This window comes from Leuresthes tenuis, unplaced genomic scaffold (genome assembly GCF_036924035.1).
Source record: "Leuresthes tenuis unplaced genomic scaffold, fLeuTen1.0.hap1 SCAF_1, whole genome shotgun sequence".
In the NCBI taxonomy this organism is placed as follows: Eukaryota; Metazoa; Chordata; class Actinopteri; order Atheriniformes; family Atherinopsidae; genus Leuresthes; species Leuresthes tenuis.
The window spans coordinates 9,488,943-9,510,351 of record NW_027325355.1 but is presented as its reverse complement, the minus strand read 5'-3'; the positions used below and the strand labels follow the sequence as shown (position 1 = coordinate 9,510,351).

At 41.2% G+C, this 21,409-nt stretch overlaps 2 protein-coding genes and 1 non-coding gene across 3 annotated transcripts in view; all 3 read right to left on the bottom strand.

The window, feature by feature from the left end:
* The window catches only part of LOC140292462 (NLR family CARD domain-containing protein 3-like), a 596,771-nt gene that overhangs the window by 491,334 nt on the left and 84,028 nt on the right, over positions 1-21,409 (bottom strand). The window lies entirely within an intron of this gene.
* Positions 5,078-5,241, bottom strand: LOC140297487 (U1 spliceosomal RNA). Its single transcript, XR_011913217.1, has one exon. It is a non-coding gene; the product is annotated as a U1 spliceosomal RNA (small nuclear RNA).
* Positions 12,749-16,141, bottom strand: LOC140295231 (uncharacterized). The gene is made up of 6 exons (XM_072379643.1): positions 16,081-16,141; positions 15,239-15,259; positions 14,514-14,563; positions 13,457-14,113; positions 13,051-13,360; positions 12,749-12,882 (listed from the first exon to the last, which is right to left on the bottom strand). Exons 1-6 carry the CDS (start codon positions 16,139-16,141, stop codon positions 12,749-12,751), a joined length of 1,233 nt encoding a protein of 410 aa, XP_072235744.1.

Here is a 21,409-nt window from a genome sequence, read left to right as displayed (position 1 = left end):
AGTCCGTTTCACACCTCAGCATTGGAGAATCTCTTGAAAACGTCCAAAAAATGACTTTACGACAGAGATTATCTGCTGGAAATGCATTCTCACAGAGCTCCAGAGTGGTGCCTGGGGACAGCTCATAGGACGCAGGGCGGGATCCGCTTTTGTACGATGCAGAACATTTGCTGTTTTCTTTCCAGCATGTCAAGAATAGCAGATGAGGCTCCCTCCTATCCATAATTATGAATATGTTGATGTTGCCATCAGTAACGTGCAGTCATACATCTACACACAAGAATGAAATAAACAGAGTTGGAGCAAGCAAAGACCTTCCGCGTGTGAGGCGAACGTGATAACCGCTACACTACGGAAACTGTTGCCGTGCCTACTGTTGAGAATTCCAACAGACAAATAATAGATAGATTTATCCATTATCATTTTTTAGTTGATGTTAATCATCAAAAAGTCCATTTTAATCATTCTTTTGGAAAGTAGTGTTTCTACCATGTTTGAGAGAAAATGGCCTGGGTGTGCAGGCTTTTGAGTAGTCAAACCCCAGCTGGTCGAGGCGGGTGGCCACCCTTCCTGAGTCTGGTCCTGACAGAGGTTTCTTCCTGTTAAAAGGGAGTCGTTCCTTTCCACAGTCGCTCAGGCTCGCACAGGACGGGAGATTGGACTGAAGACAAGTTTAGAGAGAGAGAGAGAAAGAGAAAAACAATAACAATAAAAAAAGATCTGTCAGTCTATCAGACCATTCCACAGCTGTACTTTCTTACCGCCCGTAACCAAGCGAGAGGAAGAATGCGCGCTAATTACTGCACCCGTCCCGCTCATAGACGTCACTTTTTTCTTGACGCATTTGGCGCGATCCAGATTCCAACGACACTGGAGCGGGACTGCGGAGCGGGAGTCTGACTCTGAGGTAAGTGCAACTTCTTTTTTGGGCAATAGTCCCATGCAGAGAGTAAGCCATCAAGTTGGATAATGGAGCAGTGGGCTATGTTGTTGATCTCATCAAACCAAGTCGAACTTTCTGCCCTCCATGGTGCTGATTTCCTGCTATTTCTCCCCATTTATCTCATCCCTCTACCCAGTGCTGTCAGCTCCTTTTGATCCAGACCCACTGACTGATTTCCTAACTTATGACATGAGGTTACCGTGGCTTGTGTGTCACCAACTCAGCAGTTTTCGAGAGTTTCCGAGTCGGGAATTAAAACACAGGGACTGTACCGTATTTTCACGACCATAAGGCGCACATAAAAGTTTTAGATTTTCTTCAAAATGTGCAGCGCGCCTTATAGTGCAGTGCGCCCTGTCAGACAGTGTCTCACTCCTGCGCAGGAGTGTTGTTGTAAGGCGGACATAGTAGAGAACACCATTAGAACGTTAAAGGGTGAAGTGGGAGCATTGATTGTACCGGTATATAAAAGTACAGGGGTGTGTGTTTAAACTGAAGGCCATCAACTACGCGGAGGAACATGGGAATCGAGCAGCCGCGAGAGAATTTAAGATCAACGGATCGATGGTTCGCAAGTGGAGGAAGCTGGAAAACGAGCTCCGACAGGTGAAGAAGACGCAGCTGAGTTTCCGTGGAAATAAGGAGAGGTGGCCCAAGTTGGAGGAAAGACTCGAGCAGTGGATCATTGAGCAAAGAACGAGTGGGAGAAGCGTTTCGACGGTCACCATTCGACTTAAAGCGGCAACGCTAGCAGAAGAAATGAAAATCGAACATTTCCAAGGAGGTCCGTCTTGGTGCTTTCGTTTCATGAAACGGTGCCATTTTTCCATCCGGACCAGGACTACAGTAGCGCAGAAACTTCCAGCGGATTATAATGAAAAGCTGGCCAGCTTCCGCTCCTACTGCTTTAAACATATCACCGATAAACACATCCAGCCCAGCCACATCACTAATATGGATGATGGATATGGACTTTCGACATCACGGTGAGTCACACTGTGGAGAAGACTGGGACCAGCGCGGTAGCGATACGCACAACGGGGTACGAGAAGTCTTCTTTTACTGTTGTGCTAGGCTGCCATGCTAATGGACAGAAACTGCCGCCTATGGTGATTTTTAAGAGAAAGGCTTTGCCTAAAGAGAAGTTTCCAGCTGGAGTTATCAGTAAGGCAAATGAAAAGGGCTGGATGGATGAGGAAATGATGAAAGAGTGGCTGCGGGAGGTGTATGTAAGAAGACCAGGTGGTTTTTTCCACGCATCGCCATCGCTGTTGATCTGTGACTCTATGCGTGCCCATCTCACAGCCGATGTGAAAACACAAGTTAAGCAAACGAACTCTGAGCTTGCTATCATTCCGGGAGGCCTGACAAAGGAACTCCAACCGCTGGACATCGGTGTGAATCGGCCGTTCAAAGTCAGACTGCGAGCGGCGTGGGAGCAATGGATGACTGATGGAGACCATAGTTTCACTAAGGGTGGAAGGCAACGCCGGGCAAGTTACGCCACAGCTTGTGAGTGGATTGTAGATGCTTGGGCTAACGTGTCTGCTAGCACTGTTGTTCGAGCTTTCGCAAAAGCCGGCATCATTTCCGAGGAGCCACACGGCTTTTACAGTGAAGACAGTGAACCTGGCATGTTTGATGGAGATTTAGCACAGCTGTTCAATGCAGAAACAGAAGATGAAGACTTCGATGGGTTTGAGTTATGACGCACACTTGCTTGTTCAACCGTGTTTTAAATAAAGCACAAACAAACTCAGTTTTGCTCCCGATCTATTTTTAAATACAAAAACTTGTATGCTTGTGTGGATTGTATATAAAACTCACGCCCTATAATTAGGTGCGCCTTATGTGTGTTAAAAACACAGTAACGGCACACATAACTGAGACTGCGCCTTTTAGTACGGTGCGCCGTATGGTTGTGAAAAAACGGTATATTTCTACGGGCTCCACCCACGCTGTGGAATGGCTTCTCCACGGCCTGCGGCGTCGGTCGCTTTCCACCGGGTGCACCGGCTTTTTAATGTATGTTCTCCCCTCCTGATTTAAATAAACACTTTTTTGATGTATCTCCAACTTTAAATAACTTAATTATTCAATTCAAGATCAAGGCAAAACTTGTGCAATATAAATAATCAACATCTCTCTAAAATATTTTTTTCTAGGACAAGAACCAATCTGAAGTTGTGACTCTCCTGGCAAGTGAGTGTGATGAATGGGGACAAATCTACCCCCTGCTGAGCCACTTGGCAGCAGTTGCGCTGGTCAACCCAGTTTCCAGGGTAAACTGTGAGAGAGACTTCTCCACAATGAATCGAGTAAGGCAAAATGGCATGACCAGAGTTTCTGAGAGGTGTGCCTAATATTTAATCCATTTACAGGGAACTGGATACATAACCAGACTAGGGTACAAAATGTGTGTTCCAAAGGCACCTCCTGCTTTCATTCCTTTTGATTAATTGCAGTTATCTTCATTTTTAGGTGAAATCAGACCTCCCTAATAAACTTCAGCAACTGAGTTAGTTTTTGGTATTGTTTTATTCTGAATTAAATTTAAAATACTTCTGATATGCCTTTGTAAGTTCTTATTTATCAACGTATGTTCATATACAGCAATTTATATCCATGGTCTCAAAATGCACTTAAGTGTGATCCATCAGGCTTAAAAACGTACACACACATTAAAACCCCCGAGGGTCGGAGACTCTCCCACCACAGTCTCCTAAAATCCTGGGAAACACTTGATCAAACAACTGCAGAGCAGTGCAATCAAACAACACTGACTCAGTGGCGCAATAAGAGGCTGAAGAGGCAGGACAGTAGCATTCTGCTGCAAGGGGTCAACCTGCCTGACTCCCCAGAGTACAGCTGGACAGGCAGTGGATAAGCAGAAGTCAGCAGCTCAGAGGCAGGTGTTCAGTCAGCCACCACCTCCAGCTCCTGTACTTTTAAGCCCCTTCATTGTGCCAGTTGTGTTTGTCATCCCAACTGGAAACAAACAGATTGTGCCGTCTGGTCCCCTGCCCTCACCTCCGCCAACCCGGAGAGCGTAAGTGGGAATATATACTGTCCCAAAAAGAACAGAATGTCTCTGGAAGAATGGATGCAGGAGATGAGGAGAAAGAGGGAGGAAGAAAAAAAATGGTTTCAGATCATTCTTTACATGTCAATATGCATGTAAATAGTTTTAAAAGAAAAAAAATGTCTTAATTTACTGTTCTAATTAGTTTCTTTTGTTAATTTATTGTATTTATTTTGTTTTGTTTTAGTTATCTTTTTAGCTAAGTTAGCTTAGATTTCTCAAATGAATACACCAGACTGTGTGCTTTTACTTGAAATGGACAGCAGAAACACAAATAACTACAAGTTCCTTCCATTTTTTCCACTCATTTTCTCAAAATGTCTTCTTTTCCTTCATTTTTCTCCTTCCCCCTTTTCCCTCTTCTTCCGCCTCAAATACAGACTATTGCTCCCCTGCTTCAGCTCAGTCGGCAGAGCATCAGACGTCTAATTTGAGGATCCAGGGTTCAAGTCCCTGTTCAGGTGTATAAATTTAATCTGCCATTTAACCTGTGCTTCCCTCTATGCCTGCACTCCATTTCTACACTGTCACCTCTGACAGAGCCTGGCTAATGGTGTTCCTTCTATGTAGCTTATTGTTAGCTTTGCTGTTAGCTGCATCGTTATATCCTCATTTGTAAGTTGCTTTGGATAAAAGCTAAATGCATAAACATAAAGTCATAAAGCCGGCTGTCGACAGTTGAACACATTTTAAAAACATACGTGAAGAACTAATTCGCACAATAGTCTCATCTTTCAACTCCACTTTCCTCTGGTTCAGCTTGTATATGGACAGTTCTGCAGTTAAAAGCTAAAATCCCAAAGCAGAGTGGAGCTTCTGTGTTACCCGAGGACGGACTGATCTCCGCAGTGAATTCATCTCTTCCCAGGATGCTGTTTCCACTGGAGCTTTTCCCTGCTCCAGTCTCCCCAACAATTAATATCTGTTGTGAACAAAATAAAACAAGTAAAGAATCAAGATTGAACCGATGTAAACTGATGTGAAAAACTGTTCCATGTAACTGTTTCAACCTTAAGCTCTCAGAATTTATATTTTTCTTGGAACAAGTTTATCAGGGGAGAGCGCGAACGCAGTCCCCCACTACCAGAAATTAAGCAGTTGACATTCCCACATTTGGGGAATTCACAAAGGTCAGAACAGCCTCAGTGCAATGGCTGAGCCTCACCTTGGGAGAACCATCTTCTTGATCATGGTATCTCCCCTGCCAAGTAAGTATGAGTTGTTTAGCTCACTGAAGGGGGACTCACTCACACACATACTGAGCACACTGACGGTGCTAACAGTCTATAAGCTAACTACACCAGAGGTTACAGAGGCTGGGATTCTATCTTTATAATTTTTTTTACAATAAGCTTTTTGAAAGATACATTCACCAGATTAAATGTTGGCGAAGTTCAAACGAAAGGAACTCAACATTTGCCGAAAGCTTGACTGGACTCTTGTGCATAGTTACGGTTGCTAACGTAGGATTGGACAGAAGCCGTTTGTGGGAGGGAAACTTTCGCGCCGATGGGTAGCAGACGAGCGGAGGCAATAACAACATGGATAAATTTGTGACACGGACCACAAAAGTTGTCGAACCAGCGCCAGCAGAGAGACACAAACCAGACGGGCCTCATCAACCAAAAAGCCAACCAAAAAGGAAATATGATGAAGGGTATCTTGCTCTTGGATTCACGGCAACGGCGGTGGGGGCAGAGGAGAGACCCATGTGTGTTCTGTGTCTTAAACCGCTAGCAGCAGACAGCATGAGACCCAACAAATTAAAAAGACACCTAGAGACAACACACCCCAGTCACGTCAATAAGTCCATTGATTTATTTCAAAGAAAACTGGCAGAATACCGTCAACAGGAGAATCGCATGATAAAAGCTGCATCAGTAAACGGTAAAGCACAGATGGCTTCATATAGAGTTGCATACAGAATTGCACAATGCAAAAAACCACACACAATTGCTGAGCAGCTCATTCTCCCCGCTGCTTTAGACATGGTGTCAGTTATGCTTGACGAGACAAGCGCAGCTAAATTAAAAGCTGTCCCACTGTCAAACGACACAATTGCGAGACGTATAGGGGACATTTCAAGTGATCTTGAGGAACAACTCATAGAAAAATTAAAAGAAAGTCGTTTTGCATTACAAGTGGACAAAGCTACTGACAGCAATAAAGACTGCCTGTTCATCTCGTACGTGCGCTTTGTGAATTGCGAGTCACTGTGCGAGGAGTTGCTCTTTTGCAAATACATAAAAAAATAGAGCCACAGCTGATGAGCTGTTTAAGATCATGGACAGTTACCTCAAAGAACACCATCTTAAATGGGAAAACTGTGTGGGCTTTTGCTCTGATGGCGCACAGACCATGGCAGGGTCAAGAAACGGGCTGCAGGCGCTAATAAAGAGGGTTGCGCCAGATGCGCACTGGACGCACTGTGTTATTCACAGGGAAGCGCTCGCGTCAAGACAGCTCAGCCCTGAACTAAATGAGGTTTTGACAGAAGTTGTGAGCGTGGTGAATTTTATCAAAATCCGACCCCTGAAAGCGCGACTGTTCTCCGCACTTTGTGAGGAAATGGGAGCTGATCACACATCTGTGCTGTTTCACAGTGAAGCAAGGTGGCTCTCCCGGGGTAAAGTGCTGTCGCGTGTCTTTGAGCTCAGGGCAGAGATTCGGATGTTCTTGGAGGAGGAGCACATGTATGAGGCTGCAAGCAAGTTCAGTGATGAACAATTTCTGCTTAAACTGGCCTACCTCAGCGATGTGTTTGGCAAGCTGAATGAATTAAATCTTCAGCTTCAAGGCAAAGACAAGCACCTACCTCACCTGGCAGACAAGATCACAGCATTCGCCCGAAAGCTCGAGGTATGGGGCAGGCGCCTCGATCAGCCAAACATAGATGTCTTTGAGAACCTGAGTGAAGTTGCTGAAACCACTGATTCTGGAGCCACCACAGTGATCCCATGTATTAAGCAGCACATCTCTTCCCTGAGAGGATTGTTTCAAAAATACTTCCCAAACAACAGTGCTCAGTATGCCTGGGTTATGGATCCATTCAATGCAGCAGGTTGGTATTTTGACATTTTATTTATGATGTTTGCTACCAACTAACTGGAATGGATTGTTGGCAAACAGATTTGTGTTTATTATGCAATGACAAGTAAGCTCATTTATTTATATTCTGCCTGCAGCACCTGCTGATTTTAGCTCTGCTGAGGAGGACCAGTTTATTGAGATGACATCTGACTCCACCCTGAGACTGAGGTTTAAGGCTCAGACTGAGTGAATTCTGGTTTGGAGTGGAGAGGGAGTATCCACTCATCGGGCAGAGAGCTGCGTGCATTCTGCTTCCCTTTGCATATCTCTGTGAGATGGGCTGTTCAGCTGTTGCTTCACTGAAGACAAAATACAGATCTCAGCTGAACATTGAGCATGACTTGAGAGTGGCGGTATCAAGCCTGCAACCCCGCTTTGAAAAGATGTGCAATGCAAAACAGGCTCACTGCAGCCACTAATGCAGGGATAACAATCATATGTTCACCTGTTCACCAAATGTATTTCTCTTCTTTTTTTTAACAGATTGCAAAGTGGCACTTTTATTTTCTCTATTTTTTAACTTGATGCCACTTATGACACAGCTGCACTTTTTTTCTTTATTTTTGAACTTGCGGTTATTTGATGTTGTTAGAATTTAGATACAACAGGATGTTACTTGATGTTACTTTAATAAATTGAAACATTTTAAGCTTGTAGCTTTGCTGTGTTCACTTGCTCACCTGTCTTGTCAATCTTGTCTTGATGTTATTGAGTTAGAATTTAGATACAGCATGATGTTACTTGAAAATGTTAAGCTTGGCGTATTTCACTGGCATTGTGTTGGGACGATGGGGCCAGGTGGGGCTTGAAAAGTCCCGCTTGTCCAAAGTGGGGAATGAAGGAAAAAGTTTGAGAACCACTGAAGGAAATCCCTTATTTCATCCATCTGTCCCCCTGCAGCCACCAACGGTCCAACATGGAGTTCAAGTGAACCAAATCTCACTTAAACAGCATCCGGAAACTGTTTAATACACACCTGACATCCAGAAAAAAGAATAAAAACACACAGATCACAGGTTCTTTTCTGCTAACAGAGTTAGCGCTTCCTCTTTCTTTGTTTGTTTGTGGCGCCATGAAACTGACTCAGTATGGAGCGTGATAATGTTCACACTGCCACCTATTGTTCTGGGGTGGGAACTGCACTGGGTGACTTATGGGATTTTTGGTTTTATTTGCTGAAAAGTACACAACACACTTAAGAACCACTACAAGGTGTTCCTAATAACCTTTAAAGTGAATGTTTATCTTCACATGTGTAAAGCATCAATAAATAAGTCATTTATCTGTTTGTCAGGCTGGAATTCAAAGTAAACAAGAAACTCGTGCTACAAATAAATAAATAAATAAATCAGCTCAGTCCATTTCTAGTGGAGAACAGAAATACCTGCAGGATTCAACCGTGTAACAAACATCTGAGCCATAACAGTTATAACTCTGCACAGAAATCACAGCTAAGTGCTGTACCTTCTAAACTGTTTACTGCCTGTATGTTTATATATTCAGCATGGAGAGAGACTGGAGGGACATAAAGGGACGTTACAAAGTCAGAATCTAATTTTTAATGGGCTGCACTGCTGTCTGACTCCAGAAACATGAAATTATGGGATTTGACTCCTACATCTATGTGTACAGTTATATTTATCTTTACATTACACATCATTACATAATAACCTGCTTGTGATTTTTTTGTCTCACTCACATTTGTGTCCTTGTCAGCTGCTCCTTGTTCTCTTGGTTACTCACTGGAGAAGCTGCAGTAAAGTCAGCTGTAACATCTGCCGGTAAAAGAGCAGGAAAAGAAGATGTTCAAAAAATCATGTTGGTATTGTGAATAGGTTGCCTAATATATTTGGGAAACACAGGTATATGTGAGCAGGAAAAGTAACAGAAAAGCAAACAGATGTAAGGTGGGCTGGCACACAGCTGGATACAACATCATGACATCACTAATATTCTAAATGCTAATCACAGACTTTACTAAAAGCTTCAGCACTTTTCCATTGGGAACAGTTATAATTAACAGTTGACAAACTTAGCTTCCAAATATCAACCAAATGGCAGTTTGCCGGTTTGTAGAGTAAACTTTGTTGTTTGTTAACACTGGTAACCTCTTTCACCCACAACTACGTTACCAGCCAGCTAATAGGAGGCTCAAACAGACTTGATGCCGAGTGAAAGCTGGGGCTTAAAACCATGTTTTACTTATAATCTGTGAACTGATTAGACATGAAAATGATCAAGTGAAAGTCACTGAGCTGTTTGTTAGGTTGTAAAACAACTTATAGAGCTCTATCGGCCCCTGGTGGAGAACATAGGTAACTGCAGGATTCAACCAATAGACAATGAGCCATAAAACAGGGTCCTAAAATAAACACTAAATACACAATGTTGTGATTAAGTCATAGTAAGTGTAGCTAAAGTATTTACAAATCATTAACTGAAGGGTACTCAATTCTAGTTCAGACAAATACAAATATATATTTTTTATATTATGTCTATAAAAAGTGAAATTGCCCCTTTTCTCAACAACCGAGCTGGATGTGAAATTCAGCGTAGTACAATATTTAATAATTTAGTAAAAATAAAAGATAACAGACGTAAGACTCCAACGTCACCACTCACAACAACCGTTACATAAATTAAGACATGCGCAGTTAGCCAATAAAGTCAGAAAGAGTTTAACGTTAGCATGCTAGCTTGCTAACTGGGCGATATACAATCTGCAACTGCATTAAACACAAAAAATATATCTTGGCAATTGTTATGCGAGTTGTACGATTGATAGTATTTCTAGATACTGAGAACATGGATTCAAGTAGTAAAAAAAATAACTCACGAAAGGAATTTTCCATGCCAGTTGTTAATTCTTTGCTCCCGTGTCAAACCACAGCAAGCTAATAGCAATTAAACCTGCGTTTGACCGCGCATGCTCAATTTTCTTAACCTTTGACCCAATATTTAGTCAAAGGAAAAACAGAGTTTTAAACTTTTGACAAGTTCACATTGCCTGTAGTCGTTGGCATTTATTAAAACTAGTTTATGATATTTCAGAGTGTAATTTGAAGAAATAAATTACATGGTAACTTAATTAGCTTATTATGTCCACCTGCTGACTGAAGGGTTAATTAGGGTTTTATCTTAAACAAATCTTAGGTATCAAGTTCTGCGACACATAACAGTATTTTGTCTATGACAAGAAATAAATTGTATTTTTAGAAAAGTCAACAAGTTAACTGAAAATACAATAAGTAATATCCCCTTATTCTAATCATATAAATATAAAGAAAGTAGGATGTTGTGTGCAACATCGATAAAAGCAATGCATTCTCTTTTCCCTCAGACACTTAAAATCCATATTAAATTAAAATAATACAAGAAAAAAATATGTGTCTGGTTAAGGGTCCAGCAGGTCAGTTCTGGATCATTTGTTTGACTGATTTCAAGAGGATATATAGATGAAAATGTTTGTGTCTGCATTACAAATATCAGGTATGAACTAAACAATCGTGGCTACAAGTATTCATGACAACAAAATTGAAAAATTAATAGAAAACAAAAATAGATAAATCCAGGCATTATAAAGAAAGTATTTACCTCTTCTTTTGGCAGATGAATTTCACTTGAAAAAAGGAGGTGGAGAGTTTGTGATCCTAAGTAAAATACCACAAAACAAGTCCAGTTTGAAATCAAAGTGATTTTAATCAAGATAACATCATGACACCATGTGCATTTTTAACACATTAACCAATAGCCAAAGATCATTCTTTGATAGATATCACAAAAAAAACAATCAAAATAAACTATAGAAATCACCTTAAATACACCAATTGCAGAGTGTTGATCACATTCATTGAAACTACAACAGGTTGGCATGATATAGGCTGTGTCAAAAGCAGTCCCTGTTTCCCTTTTTGGAACTCATCCTTTCTAAGGACAAAGCTAAATGTATGAGGATCAAACACAACAAGTACCTGGGACATCTCAGCAGATCCAGGATCAGCAACATGGAGACTGAGAGCCAAAAATAAACAGAGAACAACATAACAAACTGTTTAACAATGACAATGATGTAGAAGATATACAGAAAAATGCATGTGTATATATGAATCTACTGTGAATTTACACCCTCTTTTCTATTATAAACAGGAGGGAAATGTCATGAAGTTATACTATGACAAAAAGCAAGTACCGTGTGTGAGATGCTGCAGGGTCAAGAGACACTGTGTGCTGAGAGTCCTCTTATCTATCTTATTTCAACTTCTGTCTAATCCTTGTTTGACTGAATGTCCCATAACCTTGTGTGGCCAGTGATCTCGTAGGATGGATGGATGGATGACTTTATTAATCCCCTTGGGAGGTTGCTTCTGGGAAATTGAAATCTCCATCTCACTCAGGCTCAGCACTGTTATATACAGAAATGTACAGAATAAATAAAAAAAATGGAAACTAAATAGCGATAGCATAGTTTTTTTTTTTTTTTTTTAACTCAGAGACAAATCTGTGTCAGCTTCTTGATATGTCATGCAGACTCCGTGCTGTGAGAATAAATGTTTCGTATTAATTGTCTCAAGCGACTCTGAGCCTCATTTTGAGAGAATTTTCTTGACACTAACACAAGAGACATTTGACATAGTTTCACAGCTTGAAGTTGAGCCTCGTGCCCTTTTAGTGTTGGAACAGCCTTAACTTTCAGCTTTAGTCATGACAATCAAACAGCTGTCTGGAAAGTACAGGGAACAACTCCAAACCTTTTTCAGACTGCGTTAAAAATTTCTGTCTTTGGGAAAGATTAGCACAAAGATTAGCACAAAGATTAGAACCAAACACACATTTTTTTAAAATATCTCTGGAGCAAGAACATGAAACGCATGAGAAATGTTGACATCTGACCTTTAATAAAATGCAGAACAATGAAATACAAACAAGTGTAAAGCTAGACTGTACATCAAACTGAAATGATATATTGCTTCTAAAGATGTTGTATGTTTACAAACATACCCACAACTGGTGCACAGCTACTTTGTGAATTTGAACTTTAAACAAAACATATATGTTCAGTATAATAGAATAAAACATGTATCTACTTTCAAACAGATTGCTAATTCAATTCAATTCAATTCAGTTTTATTCATATAGCGCCGAATTAAAACAATGTCATCTCATGGCACTTATATTGTTCTATCAACTCACAACTGATGCTATATTTATCTTGAACGGTGGGAGGTCTGTCCACAGTTAAAACAATCCCAACAAATTATAAAGCACTTTCAATGATTCTTCAAACATGTGCTACCCACAGAACATTCAGAACAAAAGTCCTGACAAGAGAAGGTGGTAATCCAGAAAGATGATTTTTAATCTGAACAGGGGAAATTCTTCTGATTGGTAGTTCCTGATGCTGCTCCCATGTGAATGTTTTTTTATCTGCCGTAAAATATATTGTTGATTTAAACCAATAATTTATCCGCAGTGTGAGTACGTTGGTGTGTCTTTAAACTAGATAATCGAGCAAAAGCTGCTCCACACTGACCACAGCTGTATGGTTTCTCTCCTGTATGAATACGTTGGTGTGTCTTTAGATTAGCTAAATGAGTGAAACCTGCTCCACACTGACTACAGCTGTAAGGTTTCTCTCATGTGTGAATACGTTGGTGTCTCTTTAGATTAGATGATTGTGTGAAAGCTGCTCCACACTGACGACAGCTGTATGGTTTCTCTCCTGCGTGAATATGCTGGTGTGTTTTTAAACTAGATGATTGAGTGAAAGCTGCTCCACACTGACCACAGCTGTATGGTTTCTCTCCTGTGTGAATACGTTGGTGTGTCTTTAGATTAGCTAAATTAGTGAAACCTGCTCCACACTGACTACAACGGTATGGTTTCTCTTCTGTGTGAATATGTTGGTGTGTCTTAAGACTGGAAGATGTAGTGAAACATGCTCCACACTGACTACAACTGTATGGTTTCTCTCCTGTGTGACTACGTTGGTGTGTATTTAGATGAGATGACGTAGTGAAGGCTGCCCCACACTGACCACATCTGTAAGGTTTCTCTCCTGTGTGAATACGTTGGTGTGTCTTAAGACCGGAAGATGTAGTGAAAGCTGCTCCACACTGACTACAACTGTATGGTTTCTCTCCTGTGTGAATACGTTGGTGTGTTTTTAGATGAGATAATTCAGAGAACGCTGCCCCACACTGACTACAGCTGTACGGTTTCTCTCCTGTGTGAATACGTTGGTGTGTCTTAAGATAGAAAGAAGATGTGAATGCTGCCCCACACTGACCACAGCTGTATGGTTTCTCTTCTGTGTGAATACGTTGGTGTGTCTTTAGACTAACCAATGTAGTGAAAGCTGTCCCACACTGACGACAGCTGTATAGTTTCTCTCCTGTGTGAATACGTTGGTGTCTCTTGAGATTTGAAGATGTAGTGAAAGCTGCCCAGCACTGACTACAGCTGTATGGTTTCTCTCCTGTGTGATTACGTTGGTGTGTCTTTAGATTAAACAATGCAGTGAAAGCTGTCCCACACTGACCACAACTGTATGGTTTCTCTCCTGTGTGAATACGTTGGTGTCTCTTAAGATGGGAAGGTGTAGTGAAAGTTGCCTCACACTGACCACAGCTGTATGGTTTCTCTCCTGTGTGAATACGTTGGTGTGTCTTTAGACTAACCAATGTAGTGAAAGCTGTCCCACACTGACTACAGCTGTATGGTTTCTCTCCTGTGTGAATACGTTGGTGTCTCTTAAGATTGGAAGATGTAGTGAAAGCTGCTCCACACTGACCACAGCTGTATGGTCTCTCTCCTGTGTGAATAAGTTGGTGTTTCTTAAAATGGGAAGATGTAGTGAAAGCTGCCCCACACTGACCACAGCTATATGGTTTCTTTCCAGTGTGAAGCCTCTGATGATTCCTCAGATGTGATGATCTTTTGAAAACTTTCCCACAGTGTTTACAGGAATGACATCTTGATTCCTCTTGGGCTATATGTTTCTGCAATGACAGAAAGGAAGAAGGATTAGATCCTTCTGAAGTTCACACAAAAGACTTCTCTAAGCTAACCAACATATTCTAACTGGACGTGTATAGACCGAGCCACAGGTCTCAATATCTCAGATCAAACATGAATGCTGAGAGTGTGTTTAGAAGTGCCCTCAGCTGTCAGCACTGTGCTCTGATGTGTTCTGCACACGTTCAGGTTTTTAAACAGTAAACTCTTGCTTTTTCACTAATTATTTTTTGTCATGATGAAATTCTGAAAAGGAACTCTTGCTACAATATTTCTAAATTAAATTAAACACCATGTAGAGGTTGGACATAAAAGGTTGATGACCACCGGTTTAAATGAATAAAAGTAACAGTGGTGGTAATACATGACATTCTTGACACTAACCCTTTGTTCCAGCTTACAACCCAAAGGTCTGCAGCCATTCAGCTCAACAGCTGTAAGAGAAACAGTTTTAACTCAACCTTAGTTTCTCTCTAAAACAACTCTTTACCCTGAGGTAGAGAGAGCTACAAACCTGTCATCTAACCATTAAAGACCCAGAAGGATTAGCACCACCAGGTTTAATTCATGTAAACCAGAGACTTTAAACACAAATAATGAAGATTAGCTCCTGAAGCTCTCAAATCTGAAGACTGAGAGCCAGAAAATATCCCACAACAACAATCTGGCCACTGAGTTTCTTCCAGATCTTTCAGTCTAAGCACATCTGTATCAGAGAGAGGAGATGAAACCAAGAAACACCATTTCCACATTTGAAGTGGAACTAGCTATTCAAATAATATAATTTTACAGTGGGAGAAAGTTGAGCAGAATCAAGTTCAAGTTATTGTTGGTGTGGCCTTCTGACACAATTTCTCATGTGGCCCCTTGTAAAAATGAATTTTCTAAGCACATTTGTATCAGTGAGAGGAGATGAAACCAGGAAACACTTTGCTAATGTGGTATACAGAGCCATCAGTGGTAGACCAACATTGTTATTATTTATAGGTTTAATATTGTTTGCATTAAGATAAGGTCTTGAATGTGTTGAAAATTGTCTGTGTGTTGTCTGATCGGGAAAGGTTTGTTTATTGTTTGTCAAATGGGGTGATGCAGTATCTAAATCTCACCAGCAGAGGGCGCGTTCGCTACTATGAACAGCAAGGGAAATCTCGCGAGAATACGCTGTGAGAACGGGAACACACACCTGAGTGTGAAGATGTGTGTGGCGTAACGCGAGAAATAATATATATTTTTGGCTTTTTGCAGGTAAGAGAGGAGAGTGGTAACTGTGTGGCTGATGGGTGAATGTGTTAAGTGTGAGTTTATGGTCTGTTAGATTTTAGATCATATTGTTCAGAAACTTTACGTGTTTATAAAACCTAACGGTCTATCAGTTGATAGTACTCGTTGCCTAGCAACCGCGAGCAAGCGTAAGGCTGGAGAAAGCTATGAGCGGGTGTAAAGAGCCCGGACTGTTCGCGTAGTGTTAATAGATAAATAAATAAGTTAAGATAGAGACATAATTGATTTTGTTAATGTGATCATTTTGGTAGATATGAATGGCTGATTGTGTATTGGTGAAACAAATTGATATTGAATGTACAAAATAAGACAACTGGTCTGGAATAGAAATGTAACGGTCAGGATTATTGTTTGGATGTTTTGTGCTGATGTCCATAATTTTTCTGTGTTATGTAAATACACTGAGAGAACGGGAACACACACCTGAGTGTGAAGATGTGTATGGCGTAACGCGAAAAATAATATATATTTTTGGCTTTTTGCAGAACAAAAATAAAAGACTTTCAAATTAAATGTGTAGTGGAGGACATCTTCCATTTGTACCACGCTACACTAACACCTTTTCAACATTTCATGGAAAAGCAGAACAAGCGGAGGACACACGGAGCCTCGACACTCGTCCTCGTGTCTTTAATGTCCTCCACACTGACCTGAAGCCCGGTGGAACCAGAGGATGAACCGGCTCTGTTCTTGGTGGAGGAGTTTGGATCCTGGTTCTGCTGCTCCATTCTGGTCCTGGTCCTCCGACTGATGGACTCTGTCTGCAACTGTCAGTACATACAATAAGATCCAGCTGTGGCGTGCAGAATGTTAAACCACACCCACTTTTCTTCTCCTGAAAACCTTTCTGAACAGTTTCTAACCATCTAGTCACATTTCATTAAACTTATTAATGTGGTTTTTATTTAAATCCCTGAGAACTTTAAAATGGTTCTTTAAAGACTCACTAAGGTCACAGTTCAAAATATTTGGAGCTTTTTGATCAAATTCAGAAAAAATTTAATAATATACTCTGTAGAACGACACCCACTGTGTGCAATATCCCATGAATCTCATCTGAGTCAGTGTAACACGATCAACTTAAATCTTTTTACTACATTAAGACAATGATACTGTTTGAGGAAAGGGTCCCAATATCATCCCAAAGCCTGAAGTGCAGATTTTCTCTATTTCTAAATTTGTTCTCTTTTCCAGAAGCTGTCAGGGATCCAGAAAAGTAACAGAGTAATCTGAGATTTGTCACAGGTTACACTATGAAGCCCACAGTTCAGCTCTCGGGGAGCTTCAGTCTGGACTGAGGCTTGAAACTGAGAAGATGTGATGTTTCAGTGGGGGAATGATCTAGTTCTGTGTGGCTAACAGCACGTCAGCAGGAGCTGTCTGACTGATCTGAGACAGTCTGAAGAACAACAAGAAGTGGACCATTCTGAGGCCGTCATTTAAATATAAAAGAGTGTTTTTCTGGCATCAGAAGTGCTCGTCCAGTGACTCATTCCAGAAAGTTACTTTAGTGAAACCTAAAGTTTGACATGAAGGAAACTCTGAAATGTTTTTCAACCCAAATAACCTACAGTCTCCTTTATTTGATTATGAAATGATCTTACCTGGTAAACATATGTGTCCAGTTGAAGAGTAAAAAGTGATCTTGTGTTGTGGTCAGATCAGACTATCAGCTCCTAAAAGTTGCACAGATCCTCCTAATAAAGATAATTTTAGCTCCATTTTAACTCCAGATGTGGGCAGGTGGACTTTATGAGTAAAGACATGTACAACCTTTTTATCATGCGGTCAGTCCTTTTTGATACGCGGATAAAAGAAAATATTGGATATGTAAAGGAAACTGAAAAATGAAGCTTTCATGAGACACTTCTGAAGAGGACAGTCAGACTGTCTTTTAATGGGCTTCCGAGTGTAAATCTGAGAAATCAGACAATGATACTGAACTGTATATTTCTACTGTTCCTGTGATACTTTCCTGGATCACTGACAAATCTATATTATAATGCTATAACTCCTCTTCAAACAACATAAACTCTTAATGTAATTGAAGAATTTATATTGACCATAATTAAGTCCCATTTTAAGATCTAATCATGAAATATGGCATAGTGTGTACATTAAACACATCATATCACATGTTTTTGCTCCACATATCAAAAAGCCAAATGATACCCAGATAAGCCTGGAAAGAACTATTCTAAATTTTACATTGATCATCAAGTTTTAAATGACAAAGGATTTAAGCAAAACTACAGAAAGAAGTTTAGAAAACTGCAGCTTTAGTGGAAAATGTGACAAGATGGTCAAAAACTGTCCAACAAAGTGAGAAAATCGGAAGAAAAGGGTCCAGAAGTATGTTTAACACACAGGTAGAAGGATAAAGCTCCATTTTAGTTGTCCATCTGGCCGGCTTATTGAAATCTATAGTTGAGGTTGTGTTTCTGCTTTCTGCTTTGAGTACAACGGTTAGCAGAGCATTAGCATTAGCAGGACATGCTAACTGTGAAGAGCAGCCAGGTTATTTGAACTTTTTTACTCTTTAGTACATGTTCTGACTGCCCGTGTCCAGGTGCAGGAATCAAACCCATGACACAAAGCACTTTGAAGACATTTCTGCAAATGTTTGACCGCTACATGTATTCTTTTCTGGACTCACCTGCATGCAGCTTCCTGTAGTGATGTTCTGAAATGTGCTGAAGCTTCGAAGCGTGTTTGGAGTAATGGAGGAGACTGTTTACTTAATTTAGGGGAGGAGCCATTAATTATGACGTCCGCAACCTCACTACCCGTCCCAACCACGTGACTGCTTCCGTAAACGCTTCAGATTTTGTCAGATTTATATGCCCGAATATTGACAAGCATAGAAACCCCTCAGTCTCCATTTAAGATGTGTTTTTTTTTTATGGAGAGTTGCGGTCAGTTCAGGTTCAGGATACTAGAGTTTTGATAGCGTCAATATAATTTGAAGATAGTTTGGGGAGTTAAGTGAGAGAGAGATAGTTTTGAGATTAGGGAGAGTGAGGAGAGAAGGATAGGTAAGAGGATGGAGCCACCTAGGAAGAGGAAGATTTCCCCCGTGTGAGAATATTTTGATTTGATATGTCCTGTTAAGGTAAAGCTTAATCTAACATATTTCAGATGCATTAGGTTTTCTGATCAAGAACTATGTTTTCACTGTTTCTTAATGTATTCATAGGTGAGGTGTTTACTGTGTTCCAAGGAGTTGGGGTATAATAACAACACCTCCTGCATGCTAAGGCATTAACTTTCTTTGAGTAAAGTGACAGAAAAACACACACAACCTTCCATATCATATGATGCTACCTTTCTGGGAGAATTTACACACAGAACACATTAAAAAATATTTCATCATACACATATGTGATAAGGGGATGAGAAATGGGTGGCGGTGAGCTCTCAGTGCCTGTGAGCGAGAGAGAGAGAGAGAGAGGGGGGGGGGGGGGGGGGTTGGAGACAATGGAGCAGCAGGGGGTCTCTCAAACCTGGTGTAGAAGGTGTTGAGATCGTCAGCTAGTCTGGGGGAGGGGGCGACCCCAGGGCTTCTACCAACCAGGGTCGTTGGTGCCTGAATCACTCTCCAGTCTGGCTCTATAGTCCTCTTTAGCATTTTTGATGCCCTTCTTGAGGCCCTGTCTGGCCAGTCTGAATGTGTCCATGTCACCCTCTCTGTACGCCTGCTCTTTCCGGCGCCTGAGCTCTCTGAGCTGCTTGGAGAACCAGGGCTTTTGGTTATTGTGCCTTGTGATGGTTTTGGTTGGGAGGCAGACCTGCTCACAGAAGCTGATGCAGGAACATACAGTGTCAGAAAAGCTGCCGTTGTCATCCTCAGGGCCCCTCAGTGACTCCCAGTCAGTAGACTCCATGCAGTCCTGAAGCATGTCCCTTGCCTCTGGAGTCCACCTCCTTACTGTAGTCCTGGATGGTTTGGCCCTTCTCAGTTGCTGCCTGTATGTGGGGACCATCTGTATGATGCAGTGGTCGGAGTGTCCAAGGGCAGCGTGGGGGATGGAGCGGTATGAGGGTTTTATGGTGGAGTAGAAGTGGTCCAGTGTGTTGCTGTCCTGCATGGCGCATGTCACCAGCTGTTTGGAGCTCGTCAGTTCCTGGGAGAGGTTACACGAGTTGAAATCTCTCAACACAATAACTACTGAGTTTGGTCGAGAGGTTTCCACAGTGGAGAAAAGAGCAGCTGGATCTTTGGTGAACGTGTTCACAGATGTACTTTGTTAGCCCGGTTTTTTCATTGGAAGCTCAAGAACAAGCTGGAGAAATCGTTTATTAAAAAAGTATTTATTAGTGGTCACAAGTAGAGTATATTGCAGCGCTGGACTCGGAGTGCCAGAGCTCCCGCAGGAAATCCGTCAGGCCGAGCCCCGATATCCGGAAACATGTTATATTTATATTCAGCTTTATCTCACAGAAGTTGTTTTCACACTTGTCAGAGTATAATTGGCCAGTTTTGGGTGACATGATCAGGCCAGCTGCTGTCCTTGTTGTGTTCTTTGGATGTGATAAACAATGTGTGTGTATGTGTGAGTGCTGTTTTAGGCGTGGATCTAATGTACCAGACCTATCTACTCTACTAGAGATGTTTTGTCTGACCCAGTTGTTTATGTCCTTCTAAGGTCTTGGACCATTTAAGGTCATCTGTTGTGCAGTATGAGCAAAGTGGAAAAGTACCAGCTAGGAACAGAGGTTATTTAGTAAAATACATAATATGAATTTATAATGTCTAAGAATAAAGCCAATTATAACAACTCCCCCCTTTGACATGATTTAATCATGTCAACTAAATGAGGTAGGACTGTTATATTCTGTATTGTGTAACACCTGTTAGCGGCAGCCAACTTAGCAGGTCCCCAAACTGCAAGTGGCCACCGACCTTGAGGTGCAGCACAAGCAGACAGGAGATTCTTGTTATCCCCCTTTTGATGTAACTTCATTATATGAGCTGTTATGTGTAAGCTGTTCTTCTTTGCGATTATCAGCAGCAAGCAAGTTTTCATTGCATATGCATGTGTAAAACAATTGTAATGCGTTAGCTAAACCTTTCTGTATCAGGAGTGTTTATCATGATGCTGGGAACAGAACCTCTTTCCCAGAATAGTTCAATCTTCATTACTCAACTGATCATAACTCTGCAATGAGCACATTTCTTAAAAGCTATAAGTATCACACCTGTACGTGTATGCAAGGAATAAATCAATAAATGTTTCAATATGTCTTAAAATTAGTGTGTGTATGTGGCCCCAAACCCAATCTCTGTGTAGAATCTTAGTTCATTTTGGCCCAAAACTATATGTGGTTTAAGCAGTGGCAATACCCTGCTCACCCATAAGTACCATTACAACACATAACAATAATTAACTAAGCTACAACAATTCATAAAATATTGAAACCCAAAAAGTGCTTAAGGCAATTAACATTACCATCAGGTAACTGTTCAACTGTTCGCAGCGAATAGGAGCGAAAAACCCGATGGCTGATATCCGGGAAAATTCTCCTATGGCCCCTTGGCGACCGACCACTTAATTACCTTTCAGTGCCTAAGGTCCCGCTCCGAACAGCCGATTCACACCAATGGCAATGGACACATGTGTGATTGGCTATGATTAGTAATTGGTCTAGTTAAAATCATTAAACTAAAGAGGAACATCACAAAACAATACAGACATTTAAACATGATGTGAATATGAAGATATGACCCTGTTGAGAACAGATGAGTAATGATAGATGTAGTGTAAAAACTGACAATTTCTTTTGAGTGAAAATTTTATGATAACATTGTGCAGAGTGGTGCAGTGCAGCTCAGTCTCTTCTGGTCCAATCCTGTCACTGCTTGGTGTTTGGTTGTCCTTCTGGCTGAACCTCAGTTCAGCAGTCTGAGCTAACTAGGAAGGAGAGGTTACCAGCACTTCACTTCCACAAAGGGGTCTTTACCACCCGTTTTCCCTAACTAATCTTTTTCTCTGGGA

Coding starts and splice junctions, on each gene's coding strand:
- LOC140295231 (XM_072379643.1), bottom strand. CDS start 16,141: ATGGAGCAGCAGAACCAGGATCCAAACTCCTCCACCAAGAACAGAGCC. Junction 14,564..15,238: donor AGCGAACGCGCCCTCTGCTG/GTGAGATTTAGA, acceptor TTTCTCTTACAG/CTGTTGAGCTGAATGGCTGC. Junction 13,361..13,456: donor GGACAGCTTTCACTACATTG/GTTAGTCTAAAG, acceptor TTCTATCTTAAG/ACACACCAACGTATTCACAC.